Source organism: Sus scrofa, chromosome 14, assembly GCF_054392235.1.
Source record: "Sus scrofa isolate SSC_HxYL_T2T_F1_AM1 chromosome 14, Sscrofa_HxYL_maternal_Yorkshire_Landrace_v2.0, whole genome shotgun sequence".
Lineage (NCBI taxonomy): Eukaryota > Metazoa > Chordata > Mammalia > Artiodactyla > Suidae > Sus > Sus scrofa.
Window position 1 is genome coordinate 62,633,415 of NC_139396.1, and position 27,915 is coordinate 62,661,329.

General features: G+C 52.0%; 2 protein-coding genes and 1 long non-coding RNA gene across 36 annotated transcripts in view; 1 reads left to right on the plus strand and 2 right to left on the minus strand.

Moving 5' to 3' along the window:
* MMAB (metabolism of cobalamin associated B) lies at positions 1 to 15,588 on the plus strand. Of its 4 annotated transcripts, XM_084995640.1 has the most exons (11): positions 1 to 169; positions 1,380 to 1,441; positions 1,520 to 1,635; positions 3,075 to 3,237; positions 4,276 to 4,369; positions 7,479 to 7,536; positions 9,390 to 9,462; positions 9,700 to 9,797; positions 10,129 to 10,193; positions 10,684 to 10,743; positions 12,512 to 15,588. In XM_084995640.1, the coding sequence occupies exons 6-11, from the start codon at positions 7,486 to 7,488 to the stop codon at positions 12,609 to 12,611; spliced, it is 447 nt and encodes a 148-aa protein (XP_084851766.1). In that variant the 5' UTR covers positions 1 to 169; positions 1,380 to 1,441; positions 1,520 to 1,635; positions 3,075 to 3,237; positions 4,276 to 4,369; positions 7,479 to 7,485; the 3' UTR covers positions 12,612 to 15,588. The 4 variants fall into 4 exon arrangements, with proteins under 4 accessions (XP_084851766.1, XP_084851765.1, XP_084851764.1 ...); XM_084995639.1 differs by lacking the exon at positions 3,075 to 3,237 and having other exon boundaries at positions 1,520 to 1,591; XM_084995638.1 differs by lacking the exons at positions 1,520 to 1,635; positions 3,075 to 3,237 and having other exon boundaries at positions 12,480 to 15,588.
* LOC146396613 (uncharacterized) lies at positions 9,866 to 25,645 on the minus strand. 3 transcript variants are annotated; one of them, XR_014826974.1, is made up of 6 exons: positions 25,431 to 25,645; positions 21,920 to 22,055; positions 16,786 to 16,951; positions 15,700 to 15,838; positions 12,711 to 12,859; positions 9,866 to 10,933 (listed from the first exon to the last, which is right to left on the minus strand). It is a non-coding gene; the product is annotated as an uncharacterized LOC146396613 (long non-coding RNA). The 3 variants fall into 3 exon arrangements; XR_014826973.1 differs by having other exon boundaries at positions 9,866 to 10,936; XR_014826975.1 differs by lacking the exon at positions 12,711 to 12,859 and adding an exon at positions 22,638 to 23,755 and having other exon boundaries at positions 9,866 to 10,936.
* Positions 25,642 to 27,915, minus strand: part of UBE3B (ubiquitin protein ligase E3B) — a 59,298-nt gene continuing 57,024 nt past the window's right edge. For all 29 annotated transcript variants that reach the window (XM_005670735.4, XM_001929210.7, XM_084995537.1 and 26 more), the window contains one exon: positions 25,642 to 27,851. In XM_005670735.4, the coding sequence (XP_005670792.1) occupies positions 27,660 to 27,851 (192 nt within the window). In that variant the 3' untranslated portion in view covers positions 25,642 to 27,659. The remainder of the gene's footprint in view (positions 27,852 to 27,915) is intronic.

The window sequence follows — 27,915 nt, forward strand, 5'->3', positions numbered from 1 at the left end:
AGGAACCTGGACGGGAGCCTGTCAGGGTCAGCCCTCAATCAGAAGCCTGGCTCATGGCTATATGGGGCCCGGGAGGTCGCCTTGGCCTGCGTGGGTGCCTTGGTGCCCGCAGGCTACTGTGTCTCCGTTTTCAGAGCCGTGGCCCCCAAGGCGTGGAAGACGGGGAGAGGTGAGTGCCTGCCTGGGACGGTAACTCGGATACCTGCAGTGAATTGTGTTTTCGTCGCCCTGGTTACGTCATACCCCTGGGGCGTCGCCGCAGTTATCCCAGGTGACGTGCTCTGTAGCCCTGACGTCACATGGCAACACAGGCTCTGTGGAAGCTGGAAATCAAGGTGTCTTGGCACAAGACAAGTCCAAACGAAGTCTAGCATTCATCAGGACAGGATGTATCCTCTGTGGGCCAAGAGGGTCATCTTGACTGGCCTTACAATCAGGAGGGGCCGCAATTCAGATTTTGACCTATCTCCAACTTAGTTTATACTTTAAGACACAGAGATACACCAACACAATCTAAAGGTGGCTGTCATATATCTTGAAATCTGCACCCTATTCCCAGACCTCAGAACCTGACTTAATGGATTAATATATTTAATAGATCCGTAATTGAACATTTGAATAACCTTTTAATGTCACTTTTTAATGCTGAAGTGTGTATTAAAAGTGTTATGTTGCTATTTGAAAATGCCAGTTTTTGAACCCTGTTTTGGCAGTTCTTCATTTCGGAGTGCACTTGGGAGCTTCACAGTATGCAAATAGCCCAGGGTTTTTTCACTCCAAGAGTCCCTGGCTTAGTGGAGTAGATGGTCAAAGTTTTGAGTAGAACAGAGGTAACTGTTTGGAATGTGGAGTAAGGTAGTCATGGGCAAGAATCCCAGCTTGATTCCCTTCTCCCTGGATGACCTGGGAAGGTGAGTCTCATTTGTGAGCTAGAGATTCCTCATTAAAATGAAGGTCATGGGTAGTGCCTCCCTTAAGGGCTTGGGAAGCTTCCAGAGATAATTCTAGGTGATAGTGTCATTAATTTACCTATCACAGAACAGAGACTACAGAAAATGATTGATAAATTCTTTCAGCCTGTATTTATTGAGCGGTACACTACTTCAGCTACTGGGAAGCTATGGATGTGGGCAAGATTCAGAGCTTGCCCACAAAGAGCTTAAAAATAAGAGCAGCAGAGGGGAAAGATAACAGGAGATCCAAGCAGAGGCAGATAAGTGCTGCCATTGAGTTCAGATAGCAAACTGTGACCCACTGATGGAGGTGCCCCATGGTGTAGGCCATCCCCACTCACCACCTCTTTTTTTAAAGATTTTTATTTTTTCCATTATAGTTGATTTACATCCACTCACCACCTCTTGCTGTCTGTTTCTCCTTAGGCCACAGCCTTCCTCAAAGACGCCCAAAATCCCCAAGATCTACACCAAGACAGGAGACAAAGGTAGGGTGGGGACAGGCGAAAAATACAGAGAGAGATGGAAGATTCTTCCATTTTAAAGTTCTTCTGCCTTCTTTGCAGACACTGCAAAGTATGTGACAGATCAAAATGTGATGTGACATGAAAGGGCCCAAGACATATTAAGTGATAAACGTGAGTTGCAGAGCAGTTCAAATTGGAATCCATTGGATACAAGTGTGTGTGTCTTTATATTTTCAGAAATGCCAAGAACATTATATAGTTACACCTTGGACCTGAGAGAGATCTTGAATTATGGGAGAGGGGAATGAATAGATAGGCTTTCGTTGTTTCCTGTACATATTTTTACTGTATTCCATTATTTTTTATAGTGAGCACATATTACTTTGATAATTTTTAAAATGCCAGAACAATTGGCACAACATTGTAAATCAACTATACTTCCTAAAATGGAAAAAACATAGTTATTATACTAAAAAAAAAAAATAAATTCCTACTGTATACCACAGGGAACTATATCCAATCTCCTGGGATAGACCATGATGGAAAATAATATATAAAAAAAAGGATATAGGCGTTCCTGTTGTGGCTCAGAGGGTTAAGAACCTGACATAGTATCCTTGAGGATGTGGGTTTGATCCCTGGACCCACTCAGTGGCTTAAGGAGCTGGCATTGCCACAGACTGCAGCATAGGTCACAGATATTGCTTGGATCCAGCGTTGCTGTGGCTGTAGCATAGGCCGGCAGCTACAGCTCTAATTGGACCCCTGACCCAGGAATTTCCATATGCCGTAGGTGGAGCCTTAAAAAAAAAAAAAAAAAAAAAACGAGAGAGAGAATATATATTTGGGAGTTACCATCATGGTGCAGCAGAAACAAATCCAACTAGGAACCATTCCTGGCCTTCCTCAGTGGTTTAAGGATCTGGTGTTGCCATGAGCTGTGGTGTAGGTCGCAGACACAGCTTGGATCCTGTGTTGCTGTGGTTGGACCCCTAGCCTGGGAACCTCTATATGCTGTGAGTGTGGCCCTAAAAAAAAAAAAAAAAAAAAAAAAAAAAAAAAAAAAAAAGAACATATATTTGCATGACTGAGTCTCTTTGCTGTACAGCAGAAATTGGCACAACATTGGAAATCAACTATAATAATAAAAAGTAAAAGTAAATTTTAAAAAATGAAGATTAAAAAACTCTACAACTTATGTTTTACAGAAAAAGGATCCAGAAGAACCTATCAGTATGATACTATTTTCTAAAGTTTAAAATTGTGCTGAGGGAGTTCCCTTCGTGGCGCAGCAGAAATAAATCCGACTAGGAACCATGAGGTTTTGGGTTCGATCCCTGGCTTCGCTCAGTGGGTTAAAGATCCGGCGTTGTTGTGAGCTGTGGTGTAGGTTGCAGATGAGGCTCAGATCCTGCCTTTCTGTGGCTGTGGTATAGGCTGGCAGCTGTAGCTCTGATTATTTGACCCCTGGTCTGGGAACCTCCATATGCCTGGGGTACGGCCCTAAAAAAGTACAAAAAAACTATGCTGATCACTAGTATTTATTGGTCTGGGGGTATGTTTATGTAGTAAAACAATAAAGACATGCATAGGATGTACTTAATGCTATTGTACACCTAAAAATGGTTAAAATGGTGAATTTTCTGTTATGTAGATGTTACCACAATTTAAAAAAAGATGCAAAGGAATGACAAATAGAAGGCAGTGCCAATGCCCTCCAGTCAAAGACTCCAAGGACAATCCAGTCAAATAAAATAGGCCCAGGTAGCTCATCACAACCAGAGCAGTGGCACAGCGTTGGACCGGGCTTGTGCCAGGTGATCTGGGGAGAGATCCGTGGAGGGGGCTTCACTCTGGATCGCACATTGTCAGAAAGTGGGGCTAATTGTCATTGGATGTCTTAGTCATGTTTATCTAGATGATAAAAGGGCAAGAAGGGAAGGGCAGAGGGGGGCTCAAGCTGTAATTGATGAGGAAGCATCAGTCATGTTAGTCAGGAAAGGGGGCTATTTGGCCCTTTTTTTTAGTTTGGACAGTATTCTGTGCTCAGATAGGACCATGGAAGGGTCTTGCTTTGGTCTTCATCCATCTCCGTCACCAAGTGGCCCATCTGGTGGTGCGCTGTGACATCATCTGTGGAGAACACCACAGCCCACCTGTGAGTGCCAGGCCAGTGTCTGGCTGCCAGGAGCAAGTTTTCTCTTTCTCAGAGGTTGGGGGAGGAAGAGAGGACAGGGACCTGGCAAAGATACAGAGGACTAGGATTTTATGTGAAATATCATGACCATGTGGATATAATCTGGGCATGTATGTTTTATTTCTTTAACAGAATGGTTAGTACATGATTGTAAGGGGTTTTTTTGGTAATTTTTTTAAAAAGTATAGTTGATTTACAATGTTGTGTCAATTTCTGCTGTACTGCAAAGTGACCCAGTCAAACATATATATACCTTTTTTTTCTCCTCATGCTGTCTTCCCTCATGGTCTATCCCAAGAGATTGGATATAGTTCCCTGTGCTGTACAGTAGGACCTCATTGCTTATCCAGTCTAAAGATTTTTTTAAGTTTAAAATAAAAGCCTATCAGGAAAGAAGTTAGGATAGTGGCTACCCCTGGTAGGGGGGACAGTGACTGGAAGAGGGGACTTGGGGGCTTCTGGGAGAGGCTCATATTCTCTTTCTTGATCTGGGTGAGATCACTGAGGTCCATTTCAGTTAGTAACAATTCATCAACTTGCACACTTATGACGTGAACACTTTTCTGTATATGTAATACTTAAAATGGAAAAGAATTTTTTAAAAGCCTATCAGGGAAAAAAAAAATCTTTAATTTGGGTGGCAAAACATTTTTCACAGGGTTTTCTAGCACCTTCACCGGAGAAAGGAGACCCAAAGATGACCAGGTGTTTGAAGCCGTGGGGACTACAGATGAATTAAGTTCAGCCATCGGGTAAGGGGGACGGGTTGGCCTTGGGGTTGGGTTTGAGTTGGTCATTAGTGATTAGTGATTGACGCATGGCCCTCCGGAGTGCCGGCCTGTCCTGGAGGCTGCCAGCCCTTGACAACCCTGCAGGCGCAGGGGCAGCTGGTCAGCTCCATGAGGCTGTGGGCTGCAGATGCCCTTCCCGTCTGCTCTGGCCCTCACCCCTGCGTCCCTGCTCCCTCACTGCGCTCGGGTGCATGTGTGTGCCTTTCAGGAGCACATACTGAGTCACAGGTGAGTTGAGCATAGTACATAGTACATCAGATGTATTCCTTTGGTGAGTCTTGTTTGTTTGTTTGTTTGTTTGTTTATTTATTTTTGTCTTTTTAGGGCTGCACCCACAGCATGTGGAAGTTCCCAGGCTAGGGGTCAACTCGGGACTGTAGCCGCTGGCCTACGCCACAGCCACAGCAACTCTGGATCTGAGCCCCATCTGTGACCTACACCACAGCTCACGGCCACGCCAGATCTTTACCCACTGAGCGAGGCCAGGGATTAAACCTGAGTCCTCATGGATACTAGTCGGGTTTGTTAACTGTTGAGCCACAAAAGGAACTCCAAGTCTTGTTTTTTATTTAATTTTTTTATTTTAATTTTGGGCTATACCCACGGCATACGGAAGTTCCTGGGCCAGGGATCAAACCCGTGCCATAGCAGTGACCCAAGCTGCTGCAGTGATAGTACGGGATCCTTAACCCACCAAGTCACTAGGGAGCTCCGAGTCTTGTCTTTTAAACAAGCACTTACACAGCCAGAGTTTAGAAGGTAGGCTTAGGGAATTAGTCAGGATTGGCCAGGCCATGCCAGGGTAACCTGCCAGATCTATGGCTTACACCACCAAAGGCATATTTCATCCTCTTACCTCAAGCCCATCCTGTGTCTGATATGTTTCTGCTCCACATGGCCTTCACTCTGGGACCTGACTGGCAGGACGGCCTCAGTCTGGAACAATACCAGTAATCATGGCAGAGGGAAGAGACTGTGCTAGTGTCCCACACTGGCTCTTAAAGCTTCCACGAAGTGACACAGCCCCTCCGCTCACATTTCATTGGCCAGAGCCAGCCCTGTGGACACACCCAACAATAGCGGGGTGGGAAGGCAGAGAATATTGGAGAGCAAAGTACAGTCCACTGTGCTCAGCAAGCTATGGGCAGTGTGAGCTGCCATTATTGCAAGTGCTGGTTCACGAGCTTTAGTGGGGCCTTGATTTGTGGGAATCAGACCCGGGTTCAAGTTCTCTCCCACTGCTGACTGGCTCTGTGACTGCAGGCAAATTACCTGGCCTCTCCAAGCCCCTGCTTCCTGTTGTCAAATGAGCATAATAATAGTATCCATCTCATTGGGTTCTTGTGAGGATTGAATGAGATAACTTCGTGTTTCCCCCTTAGGACAGTACCAAGCCCCCCAAATCATGCTAGTTATCATTACTATCATTGTTGTTATTAATTATTAAAACTTACTGGAATTCCTGCTATGGAGCAATGGGATCAGTGATGTCTCTGCAGCACCAAGACACAGGTTCAATCCCCAGCCCAGCACAGTGGGTTAAAGGATGTGTGGCATAGGCTACAACTGTGGCTCAGACCTGATCCCTGGTCAGGGAACTCCATATGCTGCAGGGTGGCCAAATAAGAATCACTCTTACCTGTTCACAGATGCCCTTTCTCAATGATCGTCGTAAGTGAGGTTTTCAGGACAGATGATGGGCGGTATAGATAGTCTGCAGAGTAGAGAGGGCAGCCCGCTTGCTCTGTGTGGAGAGGGGGAAGCAGACACAAGGTGAAGTGGGCAGAGGGGCGGGAAGGAAGGTTCTAGCCTCCTCTGTTTGGAATTAGCATAGCAGCAAGCAGAAGGCTGGCAAAAGCTCAGTTGTAGATTCTTCTGTCTTCAGACATTTTTGGAGCATCTGTGTGTGCCAGGCTCTGCCGAGCAGGGAGCCGCAGTCCGGCCTTCTGGAGCCCATGGTCTTTGGGGGTGGGATGCAGTGGGTTCGAGGGGCAGCAACACGTGGTGGGAGCTGGGATGGAGCTGGGTGAGCACCTCCTGTGTGCTAGGCCTGAGGCATACGCCATGTCCCAGCGCAGAGATCCCCCTCGCTGCCCAGAGGGAAGACCAGCACTAGACGGCTTTCAGAGCCATTCTCTGTGCCCCAGGAGGCTGGCCTTGATCCCCTGGAGACTGTTGGACTCTGCTTCCCTTGTCCTCTGGCTTTAGAGTTGGTCTAACCAATGGGAAGCACCAGCAGATCGAACAGGGGTGGAGAGGTGTGGGGTACATGTGACCCCGTCCCTGGCTATGTGTGGCTCTGGCAGAAGCTGGGCTCTCCACCTGCTCTCTCAGCTGCCCAGCTCTGAGGTCCTGCCCAGATTCCAGCTCTCTCCAGACTTAGTAGCACCTTTGACCCTCTTTTGCCCCTTCAAGCTCCTGGTTTTGCTCACCTTTACCACCCAGTCTTCAGTTCCCATAACCCTTCCCACTCTGTTAACAGTCCCTTTGAATGCACTGCTGTCTGTTCCCGGCCAGGACCCTAACTTGTGTGGAAGGGGGTGCAGCGTTCTGAGGGAGGCTGGAGCCTGGGGCCTGACCTGCATCAAGGGCACTCTGCTTCCTGCCCCCCCCCACCCCCCGACCAGGGAACTCCTACCCAACCTTCACAGTCCTACCTCCAGCATCACTTCCTCCAGGAAGCCCTCCCTGAACCCTAATCAAAGCCAAGCTTCCCAGGACTCTCGCCCTTTTCTTCAGAGCACTGACCTCCATCTGCAACTTCACCTTCCGTCATGTGATATCCAATTCATAGCTCCCTCACTTGCTGTTCATTCCAAATTGCCTGGACCTGGCCCGAGTAGGCCCTGAAATAGGAGTTGTTGGCTGGATGAGCAATGAGGATGGGAAACAAATACCCCCAACCCCATGGAAGATTATAGTGTTCTCATTGTCAGTAAGAAAATAACACCTTCCTGTGATCGCTCAGTTAGCCAAATGACCTGTCACATGAGGACGTATTGCCTTCCAGCAAGACAGGGCCCCGGGGACTTTATATTCAAGGGAAATTCTTTTTCCTTTTTCCTCAAAGGTTTGCTATGGAATTAATTGCAGAAAAGGGCCACCCGTTTGCTGAAGAGCTTCAGAAAGTGAGTAACAGTGTCTCACCCGAGCTGGGATTTTTCACCCCCGAGGCCTGGTGGCCATAACTCGATTTGCTGTCTGGCCACTGCTTCCCCTCTGTGTCACCTAGAGCTAATCACCTTCCCTTTTTGAGCCTCAGTTTCTTCATCTGTGAGATGGGGATGTACAGAGGTAACCCTCCATCACAGGCAAGGGTGAGGCTTGCATTCAGAGAGGGAAATGTGAAGTGCAGTGGTCTCAGCAAGCAGTTCCAGAGATGTTTTTAGGTGTCCCAGCTGGGATCTAGTGGGTAGAGGCACGGATGCAGCTAAACATCCTACAAGGCACAGGACAGCTCTCCCCACTGAGAGTGACCTGGGCTAAAATGTCAGGCTGTTGGACAGTAGCGTTCTTAGAATTACTGTTCTGTTCCTTAAGAGGCAGTGGGGGCTCCGGTCTGCAGAGAGGACTTCGGAAATGGAAGCAGGGCCGTCACCACTAGAGCGTGGAGGATGTCCCCAGGGTTCCAGTCTACGTGCTGACCTGAATCTCTAGAAACTGCCCCTGGAAGGCCGGCCCTTGGCCCACTCCAGTCCTCTAGGCCAGGCTGGAGCCCACTGAGCCCCTGGGAGCTGATGCAGGGCACTGAGGGGCTGGAGAGCATGGGAAGCCTAAACTGCTAGAACGTTCTGTGAACGAGGCACTTCCTGTATGGAGAAGGCTGGTCTTCAGCCTCATGACGAGGACCCATTGGTGTTCACAGTGGTAGTTTCTGTCTGCTGTGCTTACCTGAGCGGTGTTTGCAGAGGGAAGGTGGGCAGTGGCTCCTGGCTTAGGCTCCGTGCTTTGGGTGACAGTTTTGACGTCACCTCCTCCAGAGCCTTCCCTGTCCATCCCCGCCTCCAGCTGGTCCCTCCCCCAGGCTTCCATAGCTCCTGCACTTCTGCCTCAAACAGCAGGTGTCACCAGGAGTGTAGTCTGGGTGCCCTAAGGCCACAGACTGTGATTTGTTTTCCCTGGAGCCCATTGGGGGTGGTACCGTGACTCCCCTTCCCACCCGAGAGCCACCGCATAGTCAAGTGACTTACCCAGTGTCCACTGTTCAGTGGTCCAGGGAAGGCTCCAGTCCACCCCTGGGCGGGCAGTATCCGTCCTCTCCCCGTGTCCTGTTCCAGGCATGCTGTCACAGCAGCTGTCTCCTGAGAACACAGGCCTGTCTTGTGTAGTTTAGAAAGCACTGTCTCCTTTGGTCCCTCAGCCCAGGTGTTACAGGTTAGAAAACCAAAGCTGGAAGTTTAGAGAAAAGAAGACGACCTCACATGCCCTGGCACATGGGAGACAGGATCGGGGTAAAACGATTCCTCTTGGCCATCCCTGGGTGCCTGATGCAGATGGAGATCTGTGTCACCCAGATGTTCCCAAGGGAGCCAGGGCCCTTCTCAGCAGGGCAGAACTGTGCAGGTTCAAACAGAGTTTGCTAGTTAGCCTTTTTTTTTTTTTTTTCGGTCTTTTTAGGGTTGCACCCATGGCACATGGGGGTACCCAGACTAGGGGTTGAAGTGGAGCTGTAGCCGCCAGCCTACACCACAGCCACAGCAATACTGGATCCGAACAGCGTTTGCGACCTACACTACAGCTCACAGCAGTGTTGGATCCTTAACCCACTGAGCAAGGTCAGGGATCAAACCCGCATCCATGTGGATACTAGTCAGGTTCATTAACCACTAAGCCACGATGGGAACTCTGTTAGCCTTTAAATGCCAGCTCATTAGAGGTCCACCAGCCCCTGGCAGTCTAGCCCCTACCTGCCTCACCCACATGTAGTGCTCTGTACCCCATGTGACCAGGTTTTCAACCACGCCTTCTGTTTCTTCCCCAGATCCAGTGCTCCCTGCAGGACATTGGCGCTGCCCTGGCCACACCGCGCTCCTCGGCCAGGGAGGCTCACTTAAGTAACTCTCTCCCTGAACCTGCCGTGTGTGTTCAGAGGGCCCATGGGTGGCAGTGAGGGGACACTCGCTCCTGGACATCACCAGGGCCCCCTGTCAGTCTGGCTCTTGGAGCCTGAGAGGGAAGGCCCTCTGAGCGAGTGGAATGGTCTTTGGGGCCCCTGGGTGAAAGGGAGAGGGAGTGGGCTCCTCGTGATCCTGGGTCGTGGCCTCATGGCAGTGGCCTTCTTGTCTCTACAGAACACACCACGTTCGAGGTGGGGCCCATCCTGGAGCTGGAGCAGTGGATCGACAGATACTCCAGCCAGCTGCCCCCACTCACAGCCTTTATCCTGCCTGTAGGTACCAGCTGCCTGAACCCAGGGGTGGCTATGGGCCAAGGGTATTGAAAAAACACAGGCATGGATTGAGTCCCCCTCTTTAATTTTTAACAGTGACGGAAGCTGTCCCCCAGTCCCCAAGTGCCCTCCAGAGCCTCACTGGTCGCTCCCTAGCCCTACCCACTTTGGAGGGGGGTACCCAGTGGGTGTGCCCTGGCAGGGCCCCTAGAGGCAGAACACTCTGTGGGGGCAGGGTCCACACGTCCTTCTGTGTGTCCGAGGAGTCCCTATGTGCCGGGGGCACTTCCCCACCCCCTCACTCCAGCCAACGTCCACCTTCTCCTTCCAGTCAGGAGGCAAGAGCAGCTCTGCACTGCACTTCTGTCGGGCCGTGTGCCGGCGAGCAGAGAGACGGTAAGGGGACCGAGGGAGTGGGGCCTGAAAGGCTCATGGGGCCCGGTGGTTCCTAAAGGGAAGCAGGGTAACAAAGCTTCAGCTTCAAAAGGAAAGGAGTCATTTGTACAAAGCTATCCAGTCAGCAGTGCTCATAGTGGCGAAAAACTGGAGACAACACCAAGTTTGGATAAGTGGGGGTGGCTGAGCAGAGGAGGGGTCCTTAGGACACCAAATGGCAGGTGGAGACGTGCCTAGGTGACAGAGCCCCTGGGGCAAGGACACAAACAAGAGGCCTGGGTTTGGGAAGAAAGCCTCCCAGTCAGGGTTATGCAGCAGAGGCGACATGCGCAGAGGGCCTCCCGGGTCATTGGCGCTCAGCAGACAGCAGTCACCTGTCAAGGATGCCAGGTCAGGCCCCAGAAGACAGTGAAATGCTGGCTCGGGACGCAGCCTGGGCCCCACAGCGTGCTGAGCTTGTAACCTCATGTGACACTGTTTCTTCTCCTAGTGTGGTGCCTCTTGTCCAGACGGGTGAGACAGATGTGAACGTGGCCAAGTTCTTAAACAGGTAGATACGCGGGGTTGGGGCGGCGGCGGGGGGGGGTCTCTGACATGGAAAGTAACAATAGAACAGGCCTCAGTCATCCATGTTTTGTGTTCACTGAGGGTCTGCTGTGGGCCAGGCCCGGCACAGGGATGCAGCTGAGGACACAGCAGGTTCCGTCCCTGTGGTGAGAGGACGGTCTTGCTGGGAGAGGCTGCTGCAAAAAAACAGCAAAGGAAAACATAAGGACAGAGGCCAGTGAGGTAGCAAGGGGTCCGCTTTGAGATATCGAGCAGGTGACCGACCAGGGAGCCCCTTTGCCGCGAGGCCCTAGAGCAGTGTAACCTGAAGGAGGGCCGGGCAAAGCCACCTCAAAACCTTTGGGGCGCAGGACGCAGGGGGCTGGGCTGGCCTGGGGAGGCTGCTCCTGCCCCGCAATCAGTCTGCTCCGGCCCTGGCTCAGGTGCCTCCAGGATGAGAGCTGAGGGACCCTGGGAGCTGCCTGGGGGTCCAGAAAGCGACTTCACAGCTGGAACCTGGCCCCTTACTGTGGTCACTTCTTGCACTGGGACATGGCCTTGGCTTTGATGGGCCCTGACCAGCTCCTTTCCTCCTGGGAGGGGAGTGGGCCCCAGGGGAATGAGGACCCTTCTGTTCATGTCACAGCAGCAGCCCCTGGGGAACCTTCCAGTCTCGTAGTAATGTGCAGGCCAGGCCAGTTCACCCCCTCAGCAAGGAAACCATCACTTCACAGATGAGAAACAAGCACATGGCTGCCCTGGGTTGGGGGGTACACACAGAGCAGAGACTCTTCCACGCACCCCCTACCACCCACAGAGAGACAGCCAGGTGTTAGGAGGAGGGGGACATGGTTGTGGGAGGGGTGTGGGTCAGGGAAGGTTCCAGCAGGACCTGACCTAGAGCTGGCCTCCCAGTAGGATTGGGGCGGGAGAGACAGAGGAGGGTGGGGTCAGTGCTCGGTGTGGGAGCCAGGGAGTGTGCAGAACAGCTTCCCAGCTCCCTGCCAGCCCCTGTGGGCTCTTTCCTCTAGTATTTCTCACCACTCTCACCCCTGCCTAGAGAAAGTGGATCAAAGAAAGAAGGAGAGGGGCTAGGGGTGAGCCCCTTAGAACCCTCCAGGCCAGTGCTTCTCAACCAGGACAGCTAACAAAGTCTAGAGACAACAGGGATGGGGTGGGTGGGTGCTATTGGCCTCGAGTGGGTAGAGCCCAGGGGTGTTAGCCTGTGTCCTGTGACGCACAGGACAGCCTCTATTCCCACGGCAAAGAATCGCCCAGCTGCAGGTAATGATCCCAGATGTCAGTGCTGAGGTTGAGAAGCCTGCTCTAGGCCCCTACTCAGAGCAGGGTCAGCATCACTTGGCTGCACCTTAGACCGTCAGGATCCTGGACCTGGCTCAGCTGGTCCTACCAAACCAGGATCCCAGGGTGACTTGCCCCAGTTTGGGAGGCACCAGTCCTGGTCACTGGAAGGTGCAGAAACAAACCAGGGAGTGGCCCAGAGTCACCAGCCTTGTGAGGTCAGGTAGGGTAGTGGCCTCCTCCTTCAGGAACCACCCCAGCCTTAGTGCCAGAGTCAGGCGCAGGGCTCACGAAAGCTGGCCTCACGTGCCATCCATCAAGTGCAGGTTGGCTGAGCAGCTGCTGTCCTGCCCGGTGCTCCTGGGGGCGTGTGATTTATATTTCCTTCTTGAAGGCTAATATAGGAAGGACCCAGTTAGCATTGATCTCTCATTTCAGATCATTCCGTTTGCCTCCCTCTGCCCCTCCAGACTCAGCGACTATCTCTTCACGTTAGCCAGATATGCAGCCATGAAGGAGGGGAATCCAGAAAAAATATATAAGAAAAATGACCCATCAGATCCAGCCTGAGGTGCTTGGAAATCATGGGGAAAGGGAGCTTCGCAGACCCCTCCATGCTGACAACAGCGAAGAGTTTGCCCCTCGTGCCCTGATTCCTGAAGATCTCACCCACAGGGGCCGGAAGGTGGTCTTTTGTCCAGACGCAGCTTCTCTCAGACCCCTGCACTTCCTTTAGGAGCTGTGGCTGGTGGAGAACCTGGCCCCTTCTCCCGTAGGCTCTTCTGGGTCTTCCAGGAAGTGGGACTGAATCAGTGTTGCTGGAAAGACAGACAAAGTGATGGCTTCTTTGAGGACCATGCAGAAAAAGAGTAAAAGTGGGAAAGACTTGTGCGCGGTGCGTGTGTGTGTATGTGTCAGAGGGAGAGAGAGGCCTTCCACTGGCAGCTCTGTTGTCCGAGGATCTGGAATGGTACCAGAGGCCCTTGGAAACATAACTATGATTTACCTGTGCCAAAGGGGCTTTAAACGTCACATTTACAAAGGGGAAGACAGACAGGATTTGGAGTTTAGTCACCTCTGAGTCACTCATCATGTGGGGAGGACAGCTGCAGATTGACAGCGAGGCCTCGGAAGCACTTGGACTAAGATGAGTGTGTGGCAGGGGTGCAGCCTGGAGAATCCTCTCTACAGGGGAGGGCTTTCTCCATCAAGGACAGAGAGCCCGGGGAGCGAAACACCGCCGCTTAAAGGAGGGCACGTCCAGGGTTGGAGTGGATGGTGTTCAGCCTGAGGCATTAAGATCTTCCACTTCCAGTGAGGCCAACGCAGACCAGACTGACTTCCCTGATTTTGCACTTGGCTGGTTTATGCCTCTGAGATCCAGGCCACAGCTATATTTTATTTCACTTGTCACCGCTGCTCCCTCCCGCAATGAAACGACACTGCCAGTGTCAGCTGTGTCCTTGGAAGGGAGATATTTATGAAGGGCAAGGAGGCAGCTCTTAGAACCTGAAGATTCCACGTGGCTAATTGCAGGAAACGACTTGGGAGGGGCAGGCTCTCGCTCACTGTCAGGGCGGAAATGCCCTGTGAACTCCTCTGGGCCCTCATTTATCTCCCGAGCTCCTGCTTGGCATGAGGCTCAGGAAGGCTGTTCACTCCGCTGTCCGACAAGTCAACATACATTAAAACGATGAGTCTTGTGCTACATTGCTTTTGTTCTTAACCACCTCACATGCTAATTTTGCTGGAGGGACATCATGTCTCGTCCCCTCTGAGTCCTTTCGTTCCTGACTTGGGCACAGTGGCTGGAGTGCAGGTGACTGTGAGTGGCTCCGGCCCACGGTTAGCACCAGGCCTGCTACATGGTGGGCGCTTGGCGTGCGTGGACAGAACTGAGAACAATACAGAACAGGTTAGAGGTGGTTTGCTGCTGGGCGGGCTCTCAGGCTGGGCCAGGGAGAGCTCGCAGGGAATCCAGCAAGTCACTCGATCCTGCCTGCACCTCCGCGTCCTCTGGAACGAGCAGGGCATGGGTAATAAAACAGTGCCATGCTCCTCATGTGGTAGAAATCCTAAGAGGACAGGAGATGCTCTAGAAGTAGGTACACTGTCCTTACAGATGATCTTTGAAACAAGGCCTTCTGCCTGTTGCCAAATCCCATGCCCACCAGCCCTCACTGGGAGGGGCTGGCACAGGCCAGATGGTAACCCTGGGTTCCCAGGCGCTGTCCCCTCTACATCGTCCCTTCCACCAGCAAACATCCCACCTGAGAAACATGCAGGTGCATGGAGTTCCCTGGTGGGCTAGTGGTTGGAATTCGATGCTTTCACCACTGCAACTCTGCTTCAATCCCTGGTCTGGGAACTGAAATCCCTCATCAAGCCTCTGCACACTGCGGCCTCCCCGGCAAAAGGCAGGTGCAGGCGTGTCCTGCGCTGCTGGCCTGGGAAGAACTGAGGAGGCCTGTTTGGGGACCCTTGGGAATGGGCTAGTTTGAAACATTCACGCCTCTGCCATGCATTATACAGCTACATGGGAGCAGAAGCAAAAGGAAAAATGTGTCCCCCCCAAAACATCAAAACCTCCTCAAACCCAGTGGGAAGAGTTAATGAAGGCGCCACAATCAAAACGCATGACTGTATATAGAGCCCGACTGCAGCCACTGTCAACCCTCATAAATGATTGTCCCCACTACACAGTAATGCAGGTCAGGAGAGAAACAGCAGGCTGTTTTTATTTATAGTTGTGCTTCTTTGTCAAACACAGGTTTTTTTTGCATAGTTTTGATTTTTTATAATATTGCATCAAACTATTGTTTTTCTCGCTTCCTGGATTTATGGGCATGCCCATACATTTTGCACCCAAGAAATTGCTCCAGTTTGGTGGAGCATATTCAGTGCTATGGCCAGGGCTGGTTGGATATTCCCAAGGTGAGAACCCACCCGACCTATAACGACCAGGTGGCATCGTCCAAAGGCTTGATGTGTGCCAGGGCCTGGGGCTCCCTGGACATCACCTTGTTGGAACCTCACAGCAATCCCGAGGGAGGCGCCCTCACCATACTAGTTGCAGGGGAGGAACTGAGACTCAGGAACCAACTTCCAACTTGTGCCGGGGAGCCCGCACCAAGATGTTGGGCCCTGGGTGTTGCCTTGCGACTCCCAGCCCAGGGCCCCTCCCCCACCACTACTTGATAGTCATTGTAATCAGACCTGGGCCCCCGAGAACAATGTCGAGCACTAATAGATTCTGCCGTGTCATTTCTCAACCTAGTTTCCCTTAACTGATATTTCATGGCTATTGTTAATGTGCATTTTTCACTGAGTAATTTTCACAGCCCGAACTTGTAACACATCCCGATGACAAACGTCCCTGGTTCCGGATCCCCTGTCAGCAGCAATGTCACCCTCATCTCCCCCTCCTCCCTTCAACACCTTACTCCAACAACCCATCCAGTTTTATGGTCCCTCTGTCCCAGTTATCACTACTGAACCTTTAAGATATATTTCAAGTTTAATTGAATAAAATCCTTTGTATAATAAATTCCACATGAATGATGCATAACTCAGTGCCTGAGAGGCTTTGGGGCTCACCAACCCCTTCAGGCCGGGCCCAGGCATCTTGCTGGCAGTCCTGGCTCCAGGCTGGTCATACCTTGTTTAGGGAGAAGACTGACCGAGGCCTTCGCAGCTGAGCCGAAGTGCTGGGTTCATTGCCTTGGCCTGTCACCTTTCTTCTCTGGGAGTTCCTCATGGAAGACAGTGCTTGGGTGCAAGCAGAGGCAGGAGGCCGGCTGGTTGGGGACACAGAATTTGGAAGGTTAGGGGACACTCAGGAACTCTGGGGGTGTTCTGGTGCTCTTCTACTCTACAGATTCAAAAACCTTTTTTTTAATTCTTAGGGCCATATGCGGGGCATGTGGAAGTTTCCAGGCTAGGGGTCAAATAGGAGCTGCAGCTGCTCACCTACGCCACAGCCACAGCAACGCAGGATCTGAGCCGCGTCTGTGACCTAAACCACAGCTCATGTCAACACCGGATCCTTAACCTGAGCGAGGTCAGGGGTTGAATCCGCATCCTCATGGACACTACTCGGTTCTTAACCCACTGAGCCACACAGGGAACTCCCAAAAGTAGCTCTTGTTGAATCAAGTTTTATCCTTTTTCAAAACATTTTCTATAGCTCAGGCCCAGGTGAAGCACAGAGGACCAATGAGCAGCGCCTCTGGTTTGTTTAGATACCTGAGCCTGCGGGCGATGGGGCCGCCTGCGGGCAATGGGGCCTCCAGCGGGAGCTGGGCCTGGTCAGCCCAGGGGGTCATGGCTCCAGGAGCACCAGGCCAAAGCGAAAGGGAGGGTGACCAGGTCACAGAACCATCAGCTGAAAGGGATCAACACCCAAGGATTCCCCTTGGGCAGCAGCAGAGCTGGGATGAGAAGCCTGGTCTTCAGATTCCTGTGAGGGGCCCTCTTGGGACAGAGCATGTGACTGCAGAGAAGAGGGGATCATAAACCCTGGAGGCCCCCACTACAAGACCCGTCTCTGAGGAAGAGGCCAGCTCAGGGTGCAGGGGGAAAAGGCAGCCAGGGGCAGGGATTGCATAAATGGCAGAGAGGTGTCCAGCTGACCCAGGACCTGGGGGCCCTCCTCCCACCAGAAGGCACAGACCCCCCGCCACCTCCGGCCATCTGCACTGCCCACCCCCCTCCCCAGTGAGCAGGTGCCTTTATTGACGATCACCTTGGAAGGGTCGAGCAGACATATGTTGCTGAGGGTCGTTTATTCTTGTTTATAAAATTTATGGCTTCACCTCGATTACACACTGTCAAAACGGGAAGGATTGGCCCCGAAGTCTCTTGCCGCATGACTGCCTCAGACGTGCATACATCTGTTAACTCCGTAGGAGCTGTAGAGGGAAATAAGATTGCCGATAACTCAGAAGCTCGCTGTCCCGGCACGAGGTGTGGGCGGCCGGCCTCGAGGAGAGACAGCCAGGTGCCTATGTGGAAGGGGAGGGTTTCAGGTGGCTATCAGGTGCATCGGGACCCTGGCCCTGCCTGGCACTGGGTGCTCTCAGGCATTGGGGTGGGGAGAGGGAGGGGATGAGCTTGATGCCTTTGGCCCTCAGGGGTCCAACCTCAGATTGGCAGCTGGAGAGAATTCTGAGCCTGTGGATCCCCACCTGCAGCGCTCAGCGGGGAGAGAGAAATGCTGACTCTCCCCTGTGGGGGGATGGGAGTGAGGTACGACCTTCCAGGAGGGCAATTTGGCAAAGCCTATCAAAGTCCTGGAAAGATGGGTCCTTGTGGCCCAGCAATTCCATGTCTGAGAATTTCTCTGAAGGAAATAAACACAGCAGTGGAGTCATAGGTGTTTTTTTTGTTTTGTTTTGTTTTGTTTGCACTGCATGCTGCTCATTACAGAGAAAAATTGGAAACCAATGTCCAACAGTAGGGAACTAATTATTAAAGAAGAAATATTTAACAATAAGGGACTATAAGAAATATCATAAAGCCACAAACATGATGGTGCTTATCTTTATTTCTATGGAAAAGTGTTCACAATCTATTAAGTGGAAAAAACCCAAGTGACAAAATGGTAGCTATAGAATGACCCAAATATTTTAAGAGAAATATACATGTGTAAATATACCATAGGAAAAAAATGCAAGGATTGGTTCCCTATGTTAATAATACTTATCTCTGAATCATGGGATTGTTGGATGGTTTTAACTTTCAGTTTTGTTTGGCTGGATTTTCTGATTTTTTTTTTTTTACAATGAATTTGGGTTGGATTCTTATATAATAAACATGATTGAAAAAGTGTAAAGAAACTGACAACTACTTTCCTGCCTATAATAAGTCATCTACTTCCCTTGGGATGTTTGGATCCAAGAGAACAACTCAAAGGGTGGCACCCACCAATAGCCAAAGCCACAGGGCCCCTCCAAGGTCTAGAAACCTAGAGAAAGTGCCCTGCATTCATTCTGTCAGAGACAGCTGGCTGTCTGGAGTGCAGTTCCTGTGAAGCCTGGATGTGGACGCTTGGCTTCCATTCCAGGGCAACAGCAGAGGGAAGAAAAATGATCCCGGCTCTGCTGAGGTGCCCCCGGCGGGTAATCACGCCAGCTTTTCATGGGATGCTGAGAATGCTGATATCCTTCTTTCTCCTCTGTTGATTGCTGCATCTTTAACTTGTACAGAATTTCAGAGAAGACAATGGAGTTTCACATTTAATTATGTGGATTTTCATCCTACATTAACATCTCAACTTTACCTGGACAAACTGGTGCCCCATCAGGTAATGAATCCTATGTACCACAGTCAGCAAGTGGAAAAACCAGCACTCAATCCAGGCCTTTTTTATCAGAATCCAGTTCCCTTTCCCAACTCTGTTCTGTTCAGACAAGGAAAGGGCTTATCCTAGGGATGGGCAAGAATGCCGATTCCAACTGATTGGTAGTGGCTGTTTGGAGGGCTGCAGTAAGAAGGAGCCTGAAGTAGGATCCAGATTCAGCAGGAAGGAGTTTGGTAATCCATTAGTAATGCCTGCCACAGTTTCCTACAGAGGTAGTGGAATAAATAGTGTGTATTTGACATTTCTAAATTCCTGAACCAAAGCCATCACAGGTTTCAAAAGGATAGGGACCTCAGAGGTAGGTATGGGTTCTTCAAGTTGCCCAAGGGCTCTCCAAAGTCCCCAGCAGAGCAAACCAACAAGACAGAGATTTCTCAGGGCTTTGAGATAACACATCAGAGTCACAGATCTCAACCAAATACTTATAAATCTGACTAACTGATTAATCAGCCCTGACGAGCTCACCACCATAGTTCAGAATCTCTAATTACATTCCACATTAAAATATGCAAATTTAAGATTGAAGCCAGTGAGAAATGGCATGACTCCTCCCACTCCCAACCCACCTCCAAGCTCTGCCTGGATCCTGGATCGTCTATCCCTCCTCCTAACGGCAGCTAGTCTCCTGGGACAGGGGCTATAGTTCTAGAAGCCCCTTCCTTGGGCTGCTTTTTCTCTCAGTTCCCTCTAGGGCTGTTTCCTGTTTTGCTGGGTACCAGGTCCAGCTCCCCTCCCTGTGGTGTTGCATTTAGTTGAGGCAAATGTTTTGTTCAGAGGGACATTTTGGGGAGTCTGATTTACAGGGCCCTCCAGCCAAAGACCACTAAGAACCCACCTGTAGTTGGGCAAAGTCAGATGATTGTCTGGTTTCAACAAGAGTGCACAACTCAGGAACCATGGGGTGTTTCAGGGACAGGGTGTCAGACAGGACTTAGAGGATTTGGGCTCATGTTGGGGACTTTGTGGGAGGGTTCAGGGAAGCAGTTCTATGATCGGGTGTCTTAATAAACCTCTTTAAGGAGGGAGAAATGATGAAGCTAAAGCTGGAATGAAATACACCAGAGCATCCAGCAGGCACAGCCCCTAACTTCAAGGAGCTCACTTGGGCGCCTTCCAGGTGTGTGTGCAGGAGCATGCGTGCACACATACACACTCAGAGGCACCCAGGATGTGACCATGTATTTGTACGGGAAGTGACTTGAGCACTCATTACACGTCAGGCACTGCACACGTGACCTCACCTGACTTTACGGCAACTCTACAGAGGAAGAATTATCATCCCCATTTTGCAGGATTGGTGAGGGTAGCTGACCTGCCCCAGGTCATGGTAAGGAAGTAGCCATGACTATATCTGAATTCCTATCTGTCCAGTTCCAGTACCTGAATCCTTCCCACTGCCCTGGGGGCCAGAGCAGACTTTAGAAGCCCTGAAAATAGCAGGAATCCTCCAGGGGATTTTTCTATGTTTAGGGACCTGCCATCGATTCCCTCTTCTCTTGATTAGCCATGCCTCAATTTCCTTTGGGGTTACTTCGTGGGGATACAATCTCCATGAAGGTCCTTGTTTGTCTTATTTTCTACACATCAGAAATGATGGTATTGGTTTCCTGTTTATAGTGTCTCACTCTCCCACAGTAGACTGTCTCCCAGTGCCTAGAACAGTGCGTGGCCCATAGCAGGTGCCCAGGGTCACTAAATTGCTTAGTGAGGGTGTAGGTGAAAGAGTGACATCTGTGCCTTGCCTAATCCGCTGTCTCTCCCTGTTTTTTCTGAGTTTCCCTGAAGACCCCTGTGTGATCTAGATGAGGAGGTTCCTGGTTGGAGCTGAATCCTTCCTGCTCAGAGTCCTGAGGAGATGCAGAGGCAGCCTCTGCTACCCAGGGCCCTGAACCACCTCGGCTCCAGGTCTGCTTCAGGCCTGGTCCTCCTCCCATCAACATCCGCCAGAACACTTCTTTTCTCTCTAGTGCAGCGGAACTGGCCTCTGTCGCTTGCAGCTCAGGGACTCCAGTGATAGAGCCTTCCCCTGACAGTGGCTGGTGGTGGGCAGTTTCCAACCTCTAGCTTCATGTGTGAGCACCTGCTGGGACCAGCCAGGACCACTGTTACAGCAAACTGAGAGGGAAGGCCGAGGAACTCCAGCCATTGCTATGGAAGCAGTGACAAGTTCACTGTCATCAATAAGATGTTTGGGGGGCTGGAGGACAAGGCCTTCATGAAGAAGATACTTCAGCCTGAATGGGGCATGTTCCCAGAGGCAGGAAGGAGCCACTGCTGGAGGAGGCAATGACCTTGCTCCACCTGGGTCTCTGCCGTGGCTGTCGGGATGGGAGTGATGAGCTAAGGAAGGGAAACTCCAGCCTCCTGCCCTGTGGGGAACTGCTGCAGGGGGAGGGGTGGGACAGTGACAGTACTGCAGGGCAGGGCACCCCTTTATCAGGCATACTCCCCAATCCAATCCTGCCTTTTGGCTCATTAGCTGGGGACTGGTGCTACAGCCTGACTGTCACCTCCCCTGATTTGCCAGGACTCTGGGAGTCAAGAGCTCTTGGGTCCTCAGCAAGTCCTTAGAAATGCTGCAGGGCCTTAATTGCCATGTGGGCAGAGTTTTGTCTGTTTCCTGCAGCTCCTTCAAGGGTAGGCAGGACAAGGCAGAGTGGCAGACACAGCAGGGACTGGGTAAGGGATAGAACAGCCCCCGGGGCTTCCTTCGAGCTTGGCCTCCTGGCCTAGAAGCCTCTCCCACCCCCCTCTACCTGCTCAAAGCACGTAAGGGCTCTAGAGTGTTGCAGACCAGGGTTCGAACCTTAGCTCTGCTGTTAACTGTCTCTGGGGCCTCAGATCAGGGGCTGTCCACCTCCTCACCTAGTTTCTCAGCTATGAAATGGGCATCCTAGCATCGCAGCACCGAGCTAAAGGATCACCAAACAGGCTCATTACAGCTCCTCCCTGAACTAGTTCTCTCCTCCCCACCCCGAAGCCAGCTCTGCGGCACAGGGTGGTGTCTGGTCTTCCTGCTGCACCCCCAGCACCCAGCCCAGCCTGGAGCATGATAGGTCCTGTGTGTCTCTCTGTTGGATGAATGGATGCCAGCCTGAACTCCCTGGCAGTCTGGCTTCCTGAGCCAGCTCCCGGCTGCTACATCTGCCAGCTGCTAGGCTCCTCTGGCACCATCTTCAGTGATGACCAAACTGTTCAGGCAGCTTGGACAGTTCACATGGCCCTGCACTGTCCCACCTGGGGACACTCTTGTCCCTGGACAGTGTCCCTGGGTGGGACTCGAGCAGGGTGGGGAGTCAGTGGGGCTCCCGGGGGAAAAGGATCGTGGAGCCTGACATCTGGGACAGGTGCCCAGGGCAGACAAAACAGTCAAGAGCACCAAGTGTCCCCCGACCCACCTCTCTGCCTCCAACTTCAGGCTCCCCCTGGAGGCCCCTCTCCTGCAGCCCCCTAGGTCTCTCTGCACCCAGCGACTTCTGGCCCCCCAGCCACACGGCTACCCAGCGCAAATCCTTACCTGTTGTGGCAGTGCTAGTGGAGGGGGAAGTGGGACCTCCGTAGTCACACAGACGCAGGGCTGAATCTCACTTCTGGTGCTTTCTAGCTGTGTGGCCTTGGGCAAGCAAATCCACCTCTCTGAACCTGTGTCGTCTCTGCAGAATGGACCAGTTTCACTCCTGATGCCCAGGGTCCCTGGGTGGATTGTGACCACTCACAGAGGGCTGAGCACAGGGCTGGGCTCTGGCGAAGACCCAGGGGACAGCTGCTACCGCCATTACCATTTAGGGCACAACCACCCCACTCCTGTCCTTGGCGACACATGTGTTCTAATTCCCACCATCCACTCCCTCCACACCTTCGGTCTGACTGCTACTTCTGCCCCAAATACCTCCCTTCCCATCCTTAAAGGGGAAGCCCTCTTTCCAAGTGAAAATAAAAGAACACATTCTTTCCGGCCCCCTTGTGCCTAACCACAGGTGAACCCTCTCCTGAGACCCTCCTACACTACTTGCTACCATAGAGATACTCTTTAAGGTATGACTCGTTATGCCCTTGTCTTTGCTAAGGAGAGTGAGGCCCGCAGATTTGCCAAGGCTCCCACGTCTGTCTGGCTCCACCACCCACGTTTCTACCATGATGGCCCTGAGCTGTTCATGAGGTACTCAGGACAGACCCTACTACTACCGGGTGATTTTACAGGTGAGGAAAGGAGGTTCAGGGAGTTGGAAACTTACCCAGGGTCACTCAGCTGATCCAAGCCAGGTTCAGGGTCTGAGTCTACCCGCCCGAATGCTGGGCCTTGGAGGATGACACTTTAACCCTGCTTCCCTGAATGTGGTGTGCGGTGCCCCCGCCAGATCTGCAGGAGCACTGCATACCAATCAGGGGAGCGTCTCTGGGGACCCTTGTGTGTGTGGGGGCTGGGGGAGCTCTGGTTTGGCTTCCTCTGCGGGCTCCTCTGGGGCCAGGTTGGCAGAATTTCCTCTGTCGTCACCGAGTAGATTCCTGCAGTCTGGCTTCTTGGTGGAATCTGTAAACTGACAGGCCCACCCCAGTCCTGCCAGAAACATCTGGTTCAGAAACATCCAGTGGCTGAGAAAACCCTGAAGCAGCTTTGAGTCCCGAGTTGGGAGGACGCCTGGTCTGAGTGCGTGTGGAAGCTTGGAGTTCGGCTGGCCTGGGGCAGGAGCCATGCATGGTCCTGGGGCTGAGTCGGAGCCCAGCAGGAGCTCCTCGGGTGTCCTCTGATGTTGGTGGAGAATGACAATTCGGGAGAAGCTGCCGATCCCCCTCCTCCTCCGTGGCCTGGTGCGTCCTGCTCTCCTTGGTTACTGGAAGCCCCAGAGAACAAGGGGCCCTGGGACAAGAACCCAGGTCCAGATGCCCCAAATCCCTTGCTCTGGCACTCTCAGTTTAGAGCTGTAAATGCTCAGCTGGACTTGGGAGTCAGCTATGATCTATTAAGTGTGTGCTGGCAACAAATGTTAACCATTTCGATGATCATAATGATGAGGCTGTTTCATTCTGACCTCACGCTCGAAAGGCTGGAGAGAACCATGGATCCTGTCCGGGCCTCAGTGCAGCCTCTTCTCAGTGTTACTCAGTGTAACTGTGTGTGCACATATGCATGCATGTGCGTGCTGGGGCTACACTGAGGTGCCCTGGGGCTGCGCAACTGAAGAGTTCTTTGCTCATGTCCTTCCCCACAGTAAGTGGGGCATGCCTTTCCCATCCCAAGCTAGTCCCACAGAGATCGGAGAGCCCTTCTCCGTGTCATTTCTTGTCTTCCTGCTGTGACCAGAAGCTACTCCGGAAGCTTGGCCAGAGACTGATCAACAGGTTGGTGGGCAGCCTGGTTTTCGTAAAGTGGTAAGTGAGGTGATGCAGGATGAGAACTAAGATCTGAGTCTGATTGGCCCTGGGAGCACAGCCCAGGTCACTTGATTCCCGTGTCCCTGTGGGAGCGCCAGGACCCCCAGGAAAACACATGCAGAGGAAGTAAAGGGCCCGCTTTGCACATCTGTCTCCATTTCTTAGAAAAGTGCACCAAATAAACCACCTTCCACAGCTCTTCAGCTGCTCTTACCAATTTAAAAAGTTTCCAGGAAATAAAACTTTGGTCTAAGGGAGGCCTGGTTCTATGCATTGGCCAGGCCTAGAGATAAACTGCCTGTCCCCACCCTCTCACCTGGTGAGCAGCACGAGTTCTGCTAAACCAGCAGCATAAACCTAGGTCCCTGGCTTCGCTGCCTTCAGAGACACTGGTGGGAGTTCCCTTTGTGGCACAATGGAAATGAACCTGACTAGGAACCATGACGTTGTGGGTTCCATCCCTGGCCTTGCTCAGTGGGTTAAAGATCTGGTGTTGCTGTGGCTGTGGTGTAGGCCGGCGGCTGCAGCTCTGATTCGACCCCTAGCCTGGGAACTTCCATATACTTTGGGTGTGGCCCTAAAAAGCAAAAAACAAAGAAATAGAAAAAACAACAAACCACTGGTGTTTCTCAAATTGTGTTCCACCTAAATATTCTTAGACACTGGCAAGTTCTGTCAGTGTATTAAAATTGTCCTCCTTTTTTTTTTTTGTCTTTTTGCTATTTCTTGGGCCGCTCCCGCGGCATATGGAGGTTCCCAGGCTAGGGGTCGAATCAGAGATGCAGCCACTGGCCTACGCCAGAGCCACAGCAACGCGGGATCCGAGCCGCATCTGCAACCTACACCACAGCCCACAGCAACGCCGGATCGTTAACCCACTGAGCAAGGGCAGGGACCGAACCCGCAACCTCATGGTTCGTAGTCGGATTCGTTAACCACTGCGCCACGACGGGAACGCCTGTCCTCTTTTTAAATGAGAGTTTTAAAAAATCCACTTATTTGTCCACGTTATGAAGATAAGCTTTCTCTTTGCAGTGCTAACTTGTAATTAAAAGCCAAAATATCACAGATTGAGGCTTTGGTTTTTTAGGGGGTGTGTTTCCCACTGGAGACCCTACTTGGTTTGGGAGACTGCAGTATTTTTCTCTTTGCAGGACACAGACGCTCTTCGGGAGGGAGCCCAGCATGCACAAAGTCCTCTTGGGAGCCAGGGCGCCCAACGGGTTGGAAGAGAGCCTGTCAGGCCTTGAGACTTCTTTCCTGACGCTCAGATCCTCAGGTGCCCCCTGGGCCAGGGGAGGCAGCGAGAACTCACAGGGGACTTCAGTTGCTGTGGCTGAGGGCCAAGGCCACCGACGAGGGAGGTAGAAAAACTGGCAGGGTTGAGATGGGTTTTCTGCTGAGTGTAAACTGGGCCTTGAGTAACAGAAAGAGACATGACTGGGGCATCCTGCAAATATGATCCTCAGTAAGGGAAGAGAGCTGTAAAATCTGACTTCAAACACTTTTGAATTATCCGGGTTATTTTCAGAAATACCTATCGCCTTTTTACGTACATTATCATGGAAAAGGTGTGATCCTGGGTGATGGCTACCCCTGGGAAGTGCAGACAGGACAGGGCACGTGGAGGGTGCTTAAAGGGGCTTTAGCTTTACCTGAAAGGTGACAAACGTCATATGACAAACTATGAACCACCGCTGACCCTGGTGAAGCAGTGAGCCTCGGCCGTCTGCTGCATTATTCTCCGCATCCTCTTCCCACTGTGAGAGCCTCTGGGCTCCTCAGGCCCCAGACGCCCCATCGTGAGCTCTCCAGGCACTTGGTCAGAAAGTGCTCCTTCTTGACATAAAAAGAACACGGCCACTGTGCGCTGAAGTACAAATTTAATAAAGCCTTTGATCACGTTTTAATCCATAAGTTATCTATGAAAACAAACAATGCGTCCCCACAACTTTTTAAAGCCATCAAGAGCCACCGTGGTGTCCATGAACACCAGCTAGAAAAGTACAGATTCAGTGTTTTCGACAGTGCAATCTTCCAGCTGTTGAAGAGAAGTTCAGTGAAGGTAAAAACTACCCCTCCCCATCAAAAGCACAAAGTTGTTGGTGGTGCTTAGAAGCCACGCTCTCTGCGATCCCACACTCACTGATTCTTAGGGAATAACAATCATGATGAGATCCCACCTCTCTGTGCACGTTGACAATCATCTGGGCACCAGCATAAACATACCACCCTGCCCAGTGCATGACACACATGTTCAGAAGACATTTTCAGAGGAATCGACTGTTTACAGGTAGTGGCAAGTCCACAGAATCAGAGGTTACCAACTATCTTAAATAACAATTATAAGACCTGTCTGTCTTTAAATCCCTGGCCAATTTTCCATCAAGGTGAAGCACACACTGTTTTCTAGAAGCCTGGGGCTCTAACATCACTGGCTTGGGCCTGGGCAGGATGCCAGCACCTGGCCAAAACCCTCTGCCGGACGCCATGGAAACAGGGCCTGCCTGCTATGCCGCCAACATGACGGTCCTTCCTGGAAGGGGTTCTGCTGCCAGGAAGAGAGCTGCGAGCCCTCTGCTGGCTCCACAGGGCAGAGGAGGGATCGATCGGGCACTCCTGGCCTCTGGTCTGGCTTCAATCTGGGTAGTGGGGACGCACCAGAGTGTGATGAGGTGGGTGAGGGTGGACGGCTGTCAACACAGACCACTAACACGGCCTCTGCCTCAATTCCCTGGGTTTAGAGTACAGTTCTCATGATAAAGGTGAAGAATGGTGGCCAAAGAGCACAATGGGTTGGAAGAGAAAATGAAGTAAAAAAACTAAAAACCCAACCCAGAGGGCCCATGAGCCTCTGTCAGTGCAAAGGGTTCCTGGTTCTGAGGAGGGGCGGAAGCAAAACTCGGGGTTCTGGGGACTTTTACAATCTACGGAGTAAAGCCACTGCCCAGGCGGGACAGGTTCCTTCCGCTGGTGTTTGTTCCTTCCTAGACAGCAAGCGCAGCCAACAAGCAGGGGAAAGCTGCTGTGAGCACGTGCAGCCTCAGGAATCGACTGGCTTTGAGTAACGGCCAGGACCTTCTGGAAATGGAGCTGCCCTTAAGGGCCAACAGGGTTTTTCTCCCAAGCCCAGGATGCCAACGTGAGTGCCCAAGATGGTGGAGGCTCACTGGCAGCCTGTGCCGAGGACTTGGGCAGCCGAGGGGACGGGGGGACCACTGCCACGTGGAATGTGTGGCTCTGCGGTGGGAGCAGCGCCCCGAACTTCCCGTGCTCCATGGCCCCCAGCAGGCGCCTTAGCTGCGGCAGGGACAGGTGGACCTGGCCGTCTGGAGAGAGGCTGCGGTGGCCGGGACGGAGGGTGCAGAGAGGCTTGGCGAGGTCTTACCTGAGTAAAGAGTTTTCAGAAACGGAAGGAGAGCATCTCACGCTTGGTTGGCTTCATGCCCTCGGGCCCATGTCCTGAAAACCACTCTGGAATCTTGGAGTTCCTGGGACTTGTTCATGCACAGCTCACTCAGAAAGTTAAGAACAAAAACACTCACAAAAAGATCAAACTATCAAAAAGAGAAGCCCTGCTGTTACCACAGGCCTGGGCTTCAGGCCACTGGAGGGCAGGAAAGAAGGACCAAGGCTGGCGGAATCTGGAGGTTTATTCTCAACACCCCCTTCCCGCTAGTGTCACTCCGGGAAGGCTGTGGAGCGTCATCATATGCATCCACAAAGTTCTTGAGGCCACAGGGGAGTCTCATGGCTGTAGAGAGGGTCTGGGGGCTGCCACCCCCTGGCATGTCCATCTCACTCCCAGGGGAAATGTCACCTCCCAGGCAAGGGTCCCTGGCAGCCGGGAGTCTGCGAGGGCAGGCGGCGAGCCGAGGCAGGAGCTAGGAGAGCTCGAAGCCCGTGTTCATGCTGATGGCATAGCGCAGCTTCTCCCGGAGGACACTCTTCTTGCTGTAGTTGGGCAGCTTCAGCAGGTTGAAGCAGGTGGAGGAAGTGGGCAGGCGGCCGCCCGGCTCCCGCTTGCGGATGGTGAAGAAGCCGCGGAGGACGCTGCCCAGGGTGTCCCCAGTGTCCTGCAAGCAGACCCCACAGCCTCGGGTTGGGGGGGTGCCCGGGAAGGAGAAGAAAGCCTGGCTC

What these genes read in the sequence shown, in the direction of transcription:
- MMAB (XM_001929194.5), top strand. Translation starts at nt 54, where the DNA reads ATGGCTATATGGGGCCCGGGAGGTCGCCTTGGCCTGCGTGGGTGCCTT. An exon ending in GAATTAAGTTCAGCCATCGG is followed by an intron (nt 4,370 to 7,478) that starts GTAAGGGGGACG and finishes TTTTCCTCAAAG; the next exon opens with GTTTGCTATGGAATTAATTG. An exon ending in GTGGCCAAGTTCTTAAACAG is followed by an intron (nt 10,744 to 12,511) that starts GTAGATACGCGG and finishes CTGCCCCTCCAG; the next exon opens with ACTCAGCGACTATCTCTTCA.